We start from the raw sequence: 13450 nt of genomic DNA on the forward strand, positions 1-13450 counted from the left end.
ATAATATGAAGAAGAAAGTAGATATTTTATAAAAAAAATTAGGTCTTTGATTTCTTTGATTATTTTGGTTAAATACACAAATGTGATGAGTTCTTTGATTATTTTGTTATCAGCCTGACCAGAAAATGTTTGTATCAGATTAGTGATTGTGTGTTGTTATGTTCTCTGGTAAATATGAAGTTTTGCCTCTTTTGAAAATCCGAGTGATCCTTTAGCCGAGTAAGCGCTGATACTGTATCCGGTTCTAAGAAAAGATGCATAAATTCTTCTGTAAGGGAACTTCTTTCAAAAGGGAAAGGAGGTTCTGAGTTATTTATAGGTTAAGTGATACATGTGGATCATATGGTAGCATGCTAGCTACAAGTCACATGAATCCGAGCGGCCGAAAAAACTGTATCTGTTATCTGCGACGTTGTCATATACAAAATCTCGAATGAATCTGCAAAAATTAATAGCAAGAATGAAGTAAAACGAGAGTGCTTATTTGATTCTTGGAAATGGAACAACACTACTTACAGTGGTATGAATTGCAGAAAGAGAGCAAGCTGGGGAAAGGGCAAGTTGATGTATTGCATTATCTTTAGTACAGCTTCTGACTTGATATATGACCTGAAATCAATGCTCAAATACTACTGAGTTACCCCCTGGGAACGTGACTTTGCTTGCTGGGGAAAATCTTTTTTGATCGAAGTGTTTTGCTTGGAAGGAAAATGTGAAGCTAGCTTGAATATTGCTTTCAAATGCCAACTTTAATAGTAAAAGGAGTGTTGGGAGATATACCTATCTTTATCAACAAGTACAACACTTGAAATATCATCTGGTGCTCTTCCAGATCTCTGCAACAGTTTTTTGCCTGCGTCACTCTGTAGAGCTTCAAATCTAATGTTCCTGGAAAATAATTTCATGCAAAGTGATGGGAAGAAAGTCACTTGAATGGAGAATCAACATACCTTAGTCCAAGAGGGGTCAAATATGAAACAGATCCATCATAAGGGGGTGGTTTAAATCAAATCCAACTATTTACCAAGATACTACCTTTTTCCTGCAGATAATCATAGAGAGCCGCCGATGCACCTCTATAAGTAATCACTAGCATGTCATTTTTAAAGTTTATAAGGATATTTAAGCGAATCCGAGTTGTCTCATGGAATTGTCTTGATAGACATGGTTTTAGAAAGTCTGAAGATCACATACACAACTTCAGATAAAAAACAAAGTCAAGATATGGATGGTTATGTTTTTTAGCAACAGATATCAAGAAAGTGAAGCCCACAAAACAGAATTAAATTCAGCAATTCTTGGAATGATTTATCAATACCAGCACCATCCAAATCCAAAAACAGATGGAAGAAGAATCCAAGGACAATACTTGCTGGTACACTCTTTATTTTCGTACATCATACTTACAATCCAGCTGTATGACGGCGAGTTACCAGTATAGCACAGTAAAATAATGATTCTAACACAAAGACCTATCCTCAAGCAATTAAACCGAAGGATCAACAGCAGTGCAGTCACCTCTCTTGGAAAATTCGATCATGCCCTCCGTTACTATGCGAAGGCAAAATCCACAACCCATGTGTTGGCCATGGGCCTGATCAATGTTGATCAATCCTTAACACTTGGGACACTGCTAAGATCGAATTTATCCATCTCTCTTGTACAAACAAATTCCAAATATATTACCCAAACTTCAATTTAAAGAACTGCATATTATAAGCCACTGAGCAAGATATAATGACAAGTATCACTCCAACTTATCTAGATTTAAACAAGCTTACTCTACAGAGTCAGATTCAAAATATTATACAATTCTCAGCACCTGGCAAAGATGAAATTATCAAGAAAGATAAGCTTTTTCATGTGCAGCCAGGTCAATGATTAAAAGGGCATATTCCTAAAATTACAAAATAACCGCATTTACATTCAATGTTTCAAAAGAAGGTGAGGTGTTCCAACCTTTTTCGATCATTGTTTCGGACAAACTTCACGCCTTCATTACATAAATTGCAAACACCTGCCACCCAACAAAAGAAAATTTACGAATCCCATATATTTTATCTGTAACCTATCTAGTGATATCTTGAGTTTTACTGAGAAAACCCCAAAGAAAAATCTAATCTTTAGCAGGAACCTGAAATCTTATGAGAACAACTATAACAAAAAACACTACGATGTCGTACACCAAAAATCTATTGCGAATTTTTTTTTTTACAGCAATCGTTCACTAAATTGGACAGTACCGTCGAACAACATGATCGGTCGAGGGTCCTTTTCAAAGAAGCTCGAAGTTTCTTTTAACCAGTCCACCTCCGTCGAAGGCGACAAACTAGCGGAGAGGATAATCCCGCGACGGCGCGGGCTAAGGTGCGGTAGAAGGGGCACTGCCACGCTCGAGCACTTGGCAGGGGAAATGAGCGCCATACCAGTAAGGGAACTGTTGAGGTTCGTTCGTTCACAGTATCTGATTCTGCGAATGGAGAAGAAAGCAGCAGAAATTGAAATGACTACAAGCACCATGGGAGGCCGAAGGGAAGTGCGTAACATTTGGAATTTCTCAGGGGTAAAATAGTAGTTTCAGCTTTCTGAAGTTAAGTCACTCGACTTGTGCGACGTGGAGTTTCCTGCAACTCTACTTGTTAAACAAATAATAATAAAGAAATTCTAATCAAGCTTTGCTTAAAGAAAAATGGTAAATAAAATAATCGAGCCACGCTATTTATATTTTATTATCTTCTTTTAGTAAAGATCTTTTTTAACAATAAAACTAAGTACATTTTTAATATAAAAATGAAAATGTCTCAAGATATAATAAAAAAATCTCATGTTCTTTTTTTTTTTAATGACAACACACACGGAGAGGAAGGATTGAACTCAGAAAAGGGAGCCACCTAAAGGTATATTGAGTGCACTTAAAAAAATAACAATATTGAGTTTCATCGTCATAAAAATAAAATAAAATCTTGAATTTTCTATCAAGTCTCCTCCCCTCAAGTGGATAAAATTCTCTTCTTTAGGTGAAGTTTCTGAACACAACACTAGAATTGTTGGGCATCGGTAGTGGGTCAGTTCTTTCTTGTGTATGAACTATGATGAATCACGTAGTAACTATCCAATTACATTACACATGACCAACGCTTACCACAAGTGCAAAAGAAGACAAGATCCCCCGTTCACACCACATTTAATTTGATTTGCAAACAAATATAAAATAAACTATGTTCAGGACAAACATACAGCATTTTGAAAAGGAAAACAAAAACATGAGTCCTAACATCAACAGTGTCTCCAACAAGAGCGCAATTTGTAATAATATTAGGACACAATACCGCTACTCTACGTGGACTCAAAACTAAGGTAAACATTCAAAACCATACACCTATGGAAACATGATGGTCTGCGATTACATTTTCGCAGCTAGCTCTAATCGTCACCATGGCCATTCTCGCCATCCTCCTGCGCAGCAGCCATTAATTCGTCGAAGTTTGCTGTTTTTCCCAACACTATTTCAATCTGCAGCAATGAGCTTTATTAACGCGAAAACTCAATAAACAGTATATTTAGCCCATGATTTTGCTAATCAACCATCTTATTACTCTGCAATAGTGCCATACAGAAACCGATGCAGGCTTTTGATTATTGATTAGATATGCAGTGTCAAATAACTTGCACCAGTTGGGAGCTGCTGTACTTAGAAGTCATTTTTTATTATTTGGCAGTCGGTGAGATTGAGATATTATATTTCCTTCTACTTCCATGAGAAAGCTGCTATAGCTAGCGTCCATGAACTATAAAATATTAAACAAGAAGCATGAAACTAACTCTATACATGCAAAGGTCAATATAAACCTAAGAACTCGTGCATTTCACCAACTTAAAAGATTTTTATTAGTCAAAATAATTCTGAACCAACTAAAAATGCTCTATTGTAAATAAGGATATTTACCTTCGCTTTTTGAACGGGCCTGCCCCTTGAATCATCCTTTATCTCCACTGTGGATGTCATGATTTCTGAACATGGTAAATTAAAAAGTGTAAAATACATCCGAAACTTATGATATGCTTCACGATTTAAAATCTCTACGGAGTTAAAGAGCCAAAAAAAATGGCAGGGCTGTATGTACTGAAAACTCACTCTTCTCAACAGCAAAACCATTGTTTTTCAATATTTCAGCTATCGAGATAACTGTTGAAATTGCTGCAATAATATAACCAAAATAGAGAATCAGTACATGTATACCAAATAGAACAATTAAAATCGTCATTCAGAAGCTCAAAAGAGAGAGCCTTTGACAATCAGCAGCGATACACAAACAATGGGTATTCATTCCAGTTACTCATTGTTGGAGGGCTGTGTTGCACAATCTGCATTAATAATCCGCATGAAATTTTTACAGTGATCGATTCATTAGTTTACGAGGCAGGATCAACAACTGGAATGATATTGTTTCATATATTTATGACAATATCATAAACAAAAGAGTCTTAAAATCCTTCCCTTCCCTTCATCCTTCCACATAGCTCCATCCATGATTCATGTATCAGCATTTTCATTTACATATCCTAGGTTACCACAGAAGGTGGAACAATCGTATATCCTATGCACACACATGAATTGACTTGAGAACATTTCTCAAATTGTTGAAAAAGGCCTTTTACTCAGCTCAGATTCAAGAACAATACCCAAAAAGAAAAGTTTGCTTCCGCTTCCTAAAAATAATACTAAACTTAAAAGAGCATACTTAAAATCTATGAACATCTTCTGTTAACCAGCATATTTTTCCTACGAGGCATCATGTTACATTGTTTAACATCAGCTAAAGAATTTTGATGGTGGCGTCATTAGACATGTCATCCAAATCCGACCAGAACTAAAAACTTTAACTCGGTAACCAATCATTAGCTTCTAATCAGCCAAACTCACACTAACTTAACATAACGAGCAAACAAATACACAATAAGTACGAGCAATCGTAATTACCCATTCCAAGAGCCGAAAGCTCCACCTCATTGTACTGTTGCATGTATCTCTACACATTTATGAAAGGAAGACACAAATTAATAAACCTAATTTCGATAGGATTCACATTTGATCACAGGAGCTGAGATACCAATACCTTGGTGAGATTGACGTAAAAGAAAAGAGGCTTCTTGGTATGGGAGACTTGAATCCGGTTCTTCTTCTGGAATTCCACGATGTTCATCTTGTTCACTCCCTCCGTTATCTCCTCCATTAAATTCTCGATTTGAAATCAAAAATTCAACCGCTCAGACACTGGAAGATAGCGCTAAAACTATGCACCTCAGCTTGCCCCCGGTCTTCCTGCTCAAAGTTTGCGGCTGAGATATGATGATGCTAGGGTTTTTTTAAAATCAGAATTGGGAATTTGCACCAGTTTTACGGGATACTTGGATACAAGGGAAACCCTGCCTATTGGGCCTTTCAGCCCAATATCTATTTGACACTTTCAATTTTTTTAGGCTGTGGACCAATTTATATCTGGGCCATATTAAAAACCCATATTTACTTTAGGCCCAGTAAAGCGAATACGGAAATGTAGCAGGCCCACCCCACTGCCACGTAGTCTTACACATCCGTTTTCAGCTGAATTTTCGGGGAGAGCTTCCAACTCTCGCAAGCCAACCCGGGAAGTGAGTCCGGTTCTTTCCAAATCCCGACCGGGCGTGAGGAAGCACACTAGAACGAAGGGCGGAAAGGTACGGCCCAAGGTGGTGTTGGCAAACCCATTTCAGGTGAGTTTTCGATTTGTGGTTTCTTTGTTTAGGGATTTATGATCAATGAGGACTTGATTCGGGTGTATTGGATGTTATAATCGGGAGAAATGGTTGATTTTATGGTGTAAAATGGCTTTCGAAGTTATAGTCGTCATTTGCATTTGATAAAGATTCGTGTTTGTTTGCTGAGTAAATATTTTATGTTTTCAGCAAGATTTGGAAATGAGGAATCTTTGAATTGAGGTTTTTACCAATATTTTTTTAATTGAATAGATACGCGGAATCCTAGTTTTGATAGTGCCATGGTTGAATGAATAGATTAAAAACATTATAATTATAATATCTAAAATGGGTGTTTGAATTAAACAATGGCTTAGCCAACAACACCATGGTGGGAGGGGGATTAAGAAAGTTGAAATGGGATGCTGTTAAATAAATAGATTACTTGTAGATTACTTGGTAAATAAGTAGTCAATGAGCTAATGCTACGAGTCACACACATATACAATATCTCGTGTATATATACGGAGTCAAAATGTAAAAAATAAAATTCAATCATTTTACAATAATACAATTCTGATATTTTCCCTGAGCTCTGTGTTCATCAATGGCTGCCTAATGCACATCAATGGCTGCCTAATTCAAACTCTAACATGGTATCAGAGCTACAATTCCGCATCTAACTGAATAACAGAGCCTCCTTCTTCATGGCAAATCATGCCGCTTCGTTTGGATTCAATGATCCACTTTATCTTCATCCTTCGGATGCTCCGGGGATATCTTTGGTTCAGGATCCGCTCATTGGCGCGGACAATTACAATGTCTGGAGCAGAGCAATGTTGATTTCTCTGCAAGCGAAGAACAAATTGGGATTTATCAATGGATCTTGTGTTCGTCCAGCAATTGCGCACCCGAACCTGCATCAATGGGAGCGATGCAATGCAATTGTTCTCTCCTGGATCATGAACTCAGTTTCGAAGGAAATATTCCGCGGTATTATCTACTGCACCGATGCTTCCAAAGTTTGGGGCGATCTGAAAGAACGGTTTGATAAGATCTGTGGATCCAAAATATTTTCTATTCATCGAGAAATTGCGCATCTTACTCAAGGATCTTCTTCCATTTCTGTATATTTTTCTACACTCAAGCGCCTATGGGACGAATTTACCTCATTAGTAACACTTCCTTCTTGTGAATGTGCAAGTGCTAGGGCGTATATGGAACATGAGCAACAAATGCGTATTCTCCAATTTCTGATGGGATTGAATGATAGTTATGGACACATTAGAAGTCAGATCCTCATGATGAATCCATTGCCTTCTGTCAATCAAGCTTACTCAATTATTAGTCATGAAGAATCCACACGTCATGTGCTTTCTTCACAACCTGTTATTGACATTCCAACAGCTGCATTCTACTCTTCATCTACTAAGAAATATGAGTCAGTGAAGTGTGACAATTGCAATATTTTAGGTCACACCAAGGAGAATTGTTTTCGGCTGGTTGGATATCCTCCAGGCCACAAATTACACAAAAAGTTTCCTCAAACAAAAGGATTCAAAAGCCATTATTCATCTCCTAAGGTTGCTGCTCATTCTGCCTTTGAAAAGCAGTCCTTACTGCCTTCTTCTTCACATGAAGACTCACGAGCAGATAGTGCCTTGCCTAGACATTTTACTGATAACCAATATCAGCAGATACTGAAGCTTTTGGATCATAACTCATTAAATGCACCACAAGGGGATAATGAAGTCTCGGCAAATCTTGCAGGTAACTTCATGAGTTTAATGACTATCAATGATGCTAATGAATGGATTTTAGACAGTGGAGCAAATGCTCACATTGCAGGTTCTTCTAGTGGCATGAAAGACTCGCAACCATGTGACTCCGCCACTGGATCTATCAAGCTACCAAATGGTAACACCACTCAAATTTCATCCATTGGTTCCATCCATATTGCCCCCTCTGTTGCTTTGTCCCGTGTCCTTCATGTCCCTGATTTTAATTTCAACCTCTTATCTATTTCCCAGTTCACTAAAGACCATCGATGTTTCATTAGCTTCTACCAACATTTTTGCCTTTTTCAGGACCTTTTGACTGGGAGGATTATGGGGATTGGTAAACAAAGGGCTGGACTGTACTACCTTCATCAATTTTTTTCAGCTAAAGAGCCAACTCTATCTACACAATCTGATAAGCAAGCCAATAACCGATACAAGTCACATATACCAACTTCTTTAAATACCTGTACACTTTCTCATTGTAGTGACATTGACATTGATATATGGCATAAACGATTTGGTCACTTATCGGTGTCTCGTTTACAATTCTTGCCCTTTATTAAGCAAAAATCTCTCACACATCATTGCACGGTTTGTCCCTTATCTAAGCAAACCAGACATGTATTTCCCCCAAAAGCTAGCTCATTATCCCCCCATGTTTTTTACCTCTTACATATTGACATCTGGGGTCCCTATAAACATCCAACTTACAATGGATTCAAGTACTTCCTTACGGTAGTTGATGATTTTTCCCGAAGCACTTGGGTTTTTCTCATGCACTTCAAATCAGACACTCTACAAATACTTAAGCAATTCTTCGCCTTTGTTTCAAACCATTTTGATAAACCCATAAAGCACATTCGGACTGATAATGGTTATGAATTTTTCAGTACTGAATGTCGAACATACTTCTCTTCAATGGGCATCATTCATCAAAGCTCATGTCCCTACTCCCCACAGCAAAATGGGATAGTTGAGCGTAAGCACAGACACATCCTAAATATTGCTCGAGCCATAAAATTCCAAGGTTCGATTCCAGATTCGTATTGGGGCGAGTGTGTTCTTCATGCAGCTTACCTAATTAATCGAACACCAACTCCCTTACTTACCAACAAAACACCTTTTGAGTGCTTATTCAACAAACCACCGAACTACTCACATCTCAAAGTTTTTGGTTGCCTATGCTATGCATCCAATCTTAAGCCTAGTCACAAATTCGATGTTCGTGCCAAGCCGTATGTGTTTATGGGTTATCCTGCTAATCAGAAAGGTTTCAAACTCCTTGACCTCTCTACTCAAGAATTCATTGTCTCTCGAGATGTTGTGTTTCATGAGGACATGTTTCCTTTTTCCTCACAACATCATGACAATACACCTTTTCCATCTTCATCACAGGTTGATACTGATTTTTCTTCCCTTGACTCTACTCTGCTGAGTTCTACACCAGCACATACTCCCACAATGGATGTACTTCCAACTCCCTCTACCTCTTCCTTAAGACCTACCAGATCACATCGTCCTCCCCAATGGACTAAGGATTATGTTTGTACTAACACTTGCTCTACCCCCTACAGCCTTCTTGCTCATATATCTTACAATAACATATCATCCTCACACCGATCCTTCTTGGCTTGTATTTCTCAAACAACTGCTCCCACCACCTACTCCAAGGCAGCTGATGATCCTAAATGGCGTGCAGCCATGGAAGCTGAGATTTCTGCTCTAGAAGCTAACCGCACTTGGGTGATTGTTCCTCTGCCCCCGGGTAAAAAGACTATCGGTTGCAAGTGGATATACAAAATCAAACACAAAGCTGACGGCAGCATCGATAGATTCAAAGCCCGCCTTGTTGCCAAGGGATACACCCAACAATATGGCATTGACTACATTGACACATTCTCCCCGGTTGCAAAGATCGTTACAGTTCGATGTCTTTTAGCCATGGCTGCAGCCAACAGTTGGGCCTTGCATCAAATGGATGTTACCAACGCTTTTCTCCAAGGTGATTTAATTGAGGAGATCTACATGTCTATTCCTCAAGGATTTGACAGACAACGCCCAAATCATGCTTGCAAACTCCTTAAATCCTTATACGGCTTGAAGCAAGCATCTCGCCAATGGAATTTAAAATTTTGTGACATCATGCGGCTTGCTGGTTACTCCCAGTCACTTCATGATCACTCTCTGTTTTACAAGAGAGATGATAGTTCCGTCACCTTACTCCTTCTCTATGTTGATGATATTGTAATCACAGGCAATGATTCTATCGCAATTGCTGCTTTAAAAGATTGTTTGCATAAGCATCTTGCCATTAAGGATCTTGGTCCTCTGAAATACTTTTTGGGGATTGAGGTTGCTCGATCAAAGGCTGGTATTTGTTTGAACCAGCGTAAGTATACGCTGGAGTTGCTATCAGATACAGGAATGACTGGTTGTAAACCATTTGATACTCCAATGGAACAACACTTGAAGCTCACCACTCTTGAATATGATCAGCTCATCAAGAATTCGAATACTGATCTTCCTTTAGCTGATCCAGTTTCATATCAACGTCTAGTTGGCCGTTTGATCTATCTCACGATCACTCGCCCAGATATATGCTTTGCGGTTCAGTCCCTCAGTCAGTTCATGCAATCTCCCAAGCAATCACATATGAAGGCAGCACTTCGAATTCTCGCATATCTCAAGGGTAGCCCATCCTTGGGCATTTTCTTGTCTGCCACTAGTGATTTACGCCTCTCAGCATATTGCGACTCCGATTGGGGTTCTTGTCCAATGAGTCGGAAATCCTTGACAGGATATGTTGTCAAACTTGGTTCTTCGGTGATTTCTTGGAAAACAAAGAAGCAAAACACAGTTTCTCGTTCATCTGCTGAAGCTGAATACCGTTCCATGGCTACAACGGCTTGTGAAATCACTTGGCTACGCAATCTCCTGGCAGACATGGGCTTGATTATCACTTTGCCTACTCCTCTTTTTTGTGACAACCAGGCGGCCATTCACATTGCCGCAAATCCACTATATCATGAACGGACAAAACATATTGAAATCGATTGTCACTTCATCCGTGAAAAAATTCGTTCTCACACAATTGCCACTTCTCATGTCCATACTCGTCAGCAGCCAGCCGATATATTCACCAAGCCCTTGTGTTCAGAACAACATCGACATCTTTTATCCAAGCTTGCCATGTTAAACATATTACAAGCTTGCGGGGGTGTGTTAAATAAATAGATTACTTGTAGATTACTTGGTAAATAAGTAGTCAATGAGCTAATGCTACGAGTCACACACATATACAATATCTCGTGTATATATACGGAGTCAAAATGTAAAAAATAAAATTCAATCATTTTACAATAATACAATTCTGATATTTTCCCTGAGCTCTGTGTTCATCAATGGCTGCCTAATGCACATCAATGGCTGCCTAATTCAAACTCTAACAGATGCTTCTGGTTTTAGATTTAATTTCTTCGAATCTGTTGAAACAGAGAGAAAAAATTTTTGTTGAGAGAATAAATGCAGTTTATGAGAAACTTAAGGGAACAGAGGGAATTAAAAAAGGCGATGTGAAGCAGTTGAGAGATTGTTGGGAAAAGTTGAGAAAATCTGAGACTCTCGGAGTTATTTATTTTAGTTTTGAAAGCTGCAGAAACGCAGCAAACAAAGAACATATGATGCTGAGGCAAATTTTGAAGGAACTTTTGGTGTAACATTTTGGTATCAGAACAGTTATTTTAATATGCTCCACTATTATAAAATAGCAAATTAGAGATGTCTATATATATCAGGGTGCAATATAAAAATTACTCGCCATGCTCATGTTTGCTGGCCACTCATTAGTATGTTTACAGAGAAGCTAAATTCATAGAAGACAAAGAAGAAGAGGAAGAAATTGATGGCAAGTACTGCGTGCTTCATGATAGTAAGCAAAAATGATATCCCCATTTACGAAGCTGAAGTTGGTACAGTTCCCAAAGTATGATTCTTTTCAATCCCCCATCAATTTTAGATTTTTTTTTTAAATTTCATTTTCACATTATGGCATCACACAATATGATTTATTCTGATAATTTTGAGATCTGAAGAAAGAGGATGCTGCTCATCTACACCAATTCATATTACATGCTGCTTTAGACATTGTCCAAGATGTGGCATGGACTACAAGTGCTATGTGAGAAACCTACATGATTAATTTGGAAAAAATTCATTGTTTATTGATTTTATTTGTAGTGTCGGCACTCTCATCCCTTTTTTTTTGTGAAGTAGGTTTCTGAAAGCAATTGATAGATTTGATGATTTGGTGGTGTCTGTACACGTAACTGCAGGTCATATCCTTTGATTTTTTTTCATTAGCTCAATCCTGTGCATCCTTTTTGGAAAATGTGTGGATGATTATGATGCTTATTTTTATTACTGTATAATATATGGGGCGAGTAGAGGATCTGGCTCCCAAATATGAATAAAATGTCAGTTTGATGCTTAAAATTTTCAAGCTACAAGCTTTCTCATGTTGAGTTGGATTTCATTATACTTCTGTTTTGATTGATGTGGATCTTGATTTATCTCTTTCCCCATTGGTATTAGTGGGCATTGATTATATCGAATCAGTTTTAGTAAGCGTCATTGATTCACTTTATATTTTTCCTTAACCAATTATGGTCATACATACTCGACTGATGCTGCTCCACGATTCTCGTAATGATGATGGAATTAAGAGCTTCTTCCAAGAGGTTCATGAGTTATACATGAAGGCAAGTTTTATTATGCACTATGTATATCTGAAGTCTGCTTTATATTCCTAATGAAGTCTTATGGTAGCTCGCTTTAAGTAACTGGACTATATGCTACTTGTCATCGTTCTATACTACAAAATTCAATAAAGGAAATTAGAGTAAAGTTAAGGTGTCGAGTTGCTCCTATTTTCTGTGCTGAGATATTTGTTCGAGCGAAATTGATGATTCCTGTGTTGTTATTTTCAGACTGTTCTCAATCCCCTTTATCTTCCTGGGAGTCGCATCACTTCATCACATTTCGACACGAAAGTTCGAGCCCTTGCTAGAAAATATCTGTGAAGCTTTCCTCATATTTGAGTGTCTCATATTAATTTGGAGTCAGATTTGCTGTGTAAACCTATATTGCTGTGAACTTTTTGTTTCAATACAGTCATTACTCTTCAATAAATTATCAAGAATTCTTCATATGGCATCAGCTATTACTCATTTACTGTAGAACTACATGAGGATCTTTTGTTGTTTCATTTTGTTACCATTTTTTGCTATGAAATACGTTGGTTTTGTGAAGTTAATCAAAATTCACATCCCCAAATTGTTGACATTTATGTCTATGCGCGCGCGTGTACATGTATATATGTGTGTGTGGGCGAGCTCGTGCCGATACGACGGATCCCTTAGAAAAGGAGTCGCGTGCCTACAGGCTACAACCGTGTATGCCAAATATCTATACTATTAATAAAACAAGAGGGTTGAATAGTAACTAATTTTGGTGAAACCGTTTTCTTAACATGTATTAAAAATCCATTTAGCTAAATCAATAAAATAAAAAATAAAAAAAAAAAAAAGATTTGAACTTCACCAAATATAAAATCATTCAACAATTATATGAATTTCAAGCATTCTATTTGATGTCGTCCAACATTTGTGCATCCACTCTCATATTTCCGAGTAAGATGCTCTATTTAAAATTCTAATGAGATCGTCTCATACGACACTTACTTTTAGTGAATAATAAATAAATAAATATATGTATATCTTAAATAATATTTAAAATGCGAACTTTTATCTTAAATAATATTTAAGATGCAACTTCTAAAATTTTCATTAAAAATTAAATATATCATGAAACTAGAATTATTTTTATACAATTTTGAGATAATTTTATTCAAATATGATATAATTGTTTTAAATTTT

At 37.5% G+C, this 13450-nt stretch overlaps 3 protein-coding genes across 3 annotated transcripts; 1 reads left to right on the top strand and 2 right to left on the bottom strand.

Annotated features, from left to right (window-relative positions):
- Positions 1 to 169: 169 nt before the first annotated feature.
- Positions 170 to 2535, bottom strand: LOC140819012 (DCC family protein At1g52590, chloroplastic). Its single transcript, XM_073178997.1, has 5 exons — positions 2244 to 2535; positions 1960 to 2017; positions 781 to 888; positions 517 to 609; positions 170 to 439 (listed from the first exon to the last, which is right to left on the bottom strand). Exons 1-5 carry the CDS (start codon positions 2518 to 2520, stop codon positions 358 to 360), a joined length of 618 nt encoding a protein of 205 aa, XP_073035098.1. The 5' UTR covers positions 2521 to 2535; the 3' UTR covers positions 170 to 357.
- Positions 2536 to 3097: 562 nt separating this feature from the next.
- LOC140819014 (uncharacterized protein At2g34160-like) lies at positions 3098 to 5392 on the bottom strand. Its single transcript, XM_073179000.1, has 5 exons — positions 5118 to 5392; positions 4982 to 5030; positions 4136 to 4198; positions 3947 to 4011; positions 3098 to 3513 (listed from the first exon to the last, which is right to left on the bottom strand). Exons 1-5 carry the CDS (start codon positions 5232 to 5234, stop codon positions 3424 to 3426), a joined length of 384 nt encoding a protein of 127 aa, XP_073035101.1. The 5' UTR covers positions 5235 to 5392; the 3' UTR covers positions 3098 to 3423.
- Positions 5393 to 5575: 183 nt separating this feature from the next.
- LOC140819013 (transport protein particle 20 kDa subunit-like) lies at positions 5576 to 12728 on the top strand. Its single transcript, XM_073178998.1, has 6 exons — positions 5576 to 5754; positions 11375 to 11499; positions 11609 to 11694; positions 11790 to 11850; positions 12188 to 12274; positions 12503 to 12728. The coding sequence occupies exons 2-6, from the start codon at positions 11419 to 11421 to the stop codon at positions 12593 to 12595; spliced, it is 408 nt and encodes a 135-aa protein (XP_073035099.1). The 5' UTR covers positions 5576 to 5754; positions 11375 to 11418; the 3' UTR covers positions 12596 to 12728.
- Positions 12729 to 13450: the final 722 nt, after the last annotated feature.

This window comes from Primulina eburnea, chromosome 18 (assembly GCF_022965805.1).
Source record: "Primulina eburnea isolate SZY01 chromosome 18, ASM2296580v1, whole genome shotgun sequence".
In the NCBI taxonomy this organism is placed as follows: domain Eukaryota; kingdom Viridiplantae; phylum Streptophyta; class Magnoliopsida; order Lamiales; family Gesneriaceae; genus Primulina; species Primulina eburnea.

Bases quoted from the DNA above. Each gene is read 5' to 3' on its own strand.
- LOC140819012 (XM_073178997.1), bottom strand. From the start codon at position 2,520: ATGGTGCTTGTAGTCATTTCAATTTCTGCTGCTTTCTTCTCCATTCGC. The intron at 610-780 runs GTATATCTCCCA...CATTGATTTCAG, and splicing joins GTACTTGTTGATAAAGATAG to GTCATATATCAAGTCAGAAG. The intron at 440-516 runs GTAAGTAGTGTT...TAATTTTTGCAG, and splicing joins TTTCTGCAATTCATACCACT to ATTCATTCGAGATTTTGTAT.
- LOC140819014 (XM_073179000.1), bottom strand. From the start codon at position 5,234: ATGGAGGAGATAACGGAGGGAGTGAACAAGATGAACATCGTGGAATTC. The intron at 5,031-5,117 runs GTATTGGTATCT...ATAAATGTGTAG, and splicing joins TTTACGTCAATCTCACCAAG to AGATACATGCAACAGTACAA. The intron at 4,199-4,981 runs GTAATTACGATT...ATATTATTGCAG, and splicing joins GCTTTCGGCTCTTGGAATGG to CAATTTCAACAGTTATCTCG.
- LOC140819013 (XM_073178998.1), top strand. From the start codon at position 11,419: ATGGCAAGTACTGCGTGCTTCATGATAGTAAGCAAAAATGATATCCCC. The intron at 11,851-12,187 runs CATATCCTTTGA...ATTATGGTCATA, and splicing joins CTGTACACGTAACTGCAGGT to CATACTCGACTGATGCTGCT. The intron at 12,275-12,502 runs GCAAGTTTTATT...TGTTATTTTCAG, and splicing joins TTCATGAGTTATACATGAAG to ACTGTTCTCAATCCCCTTTA.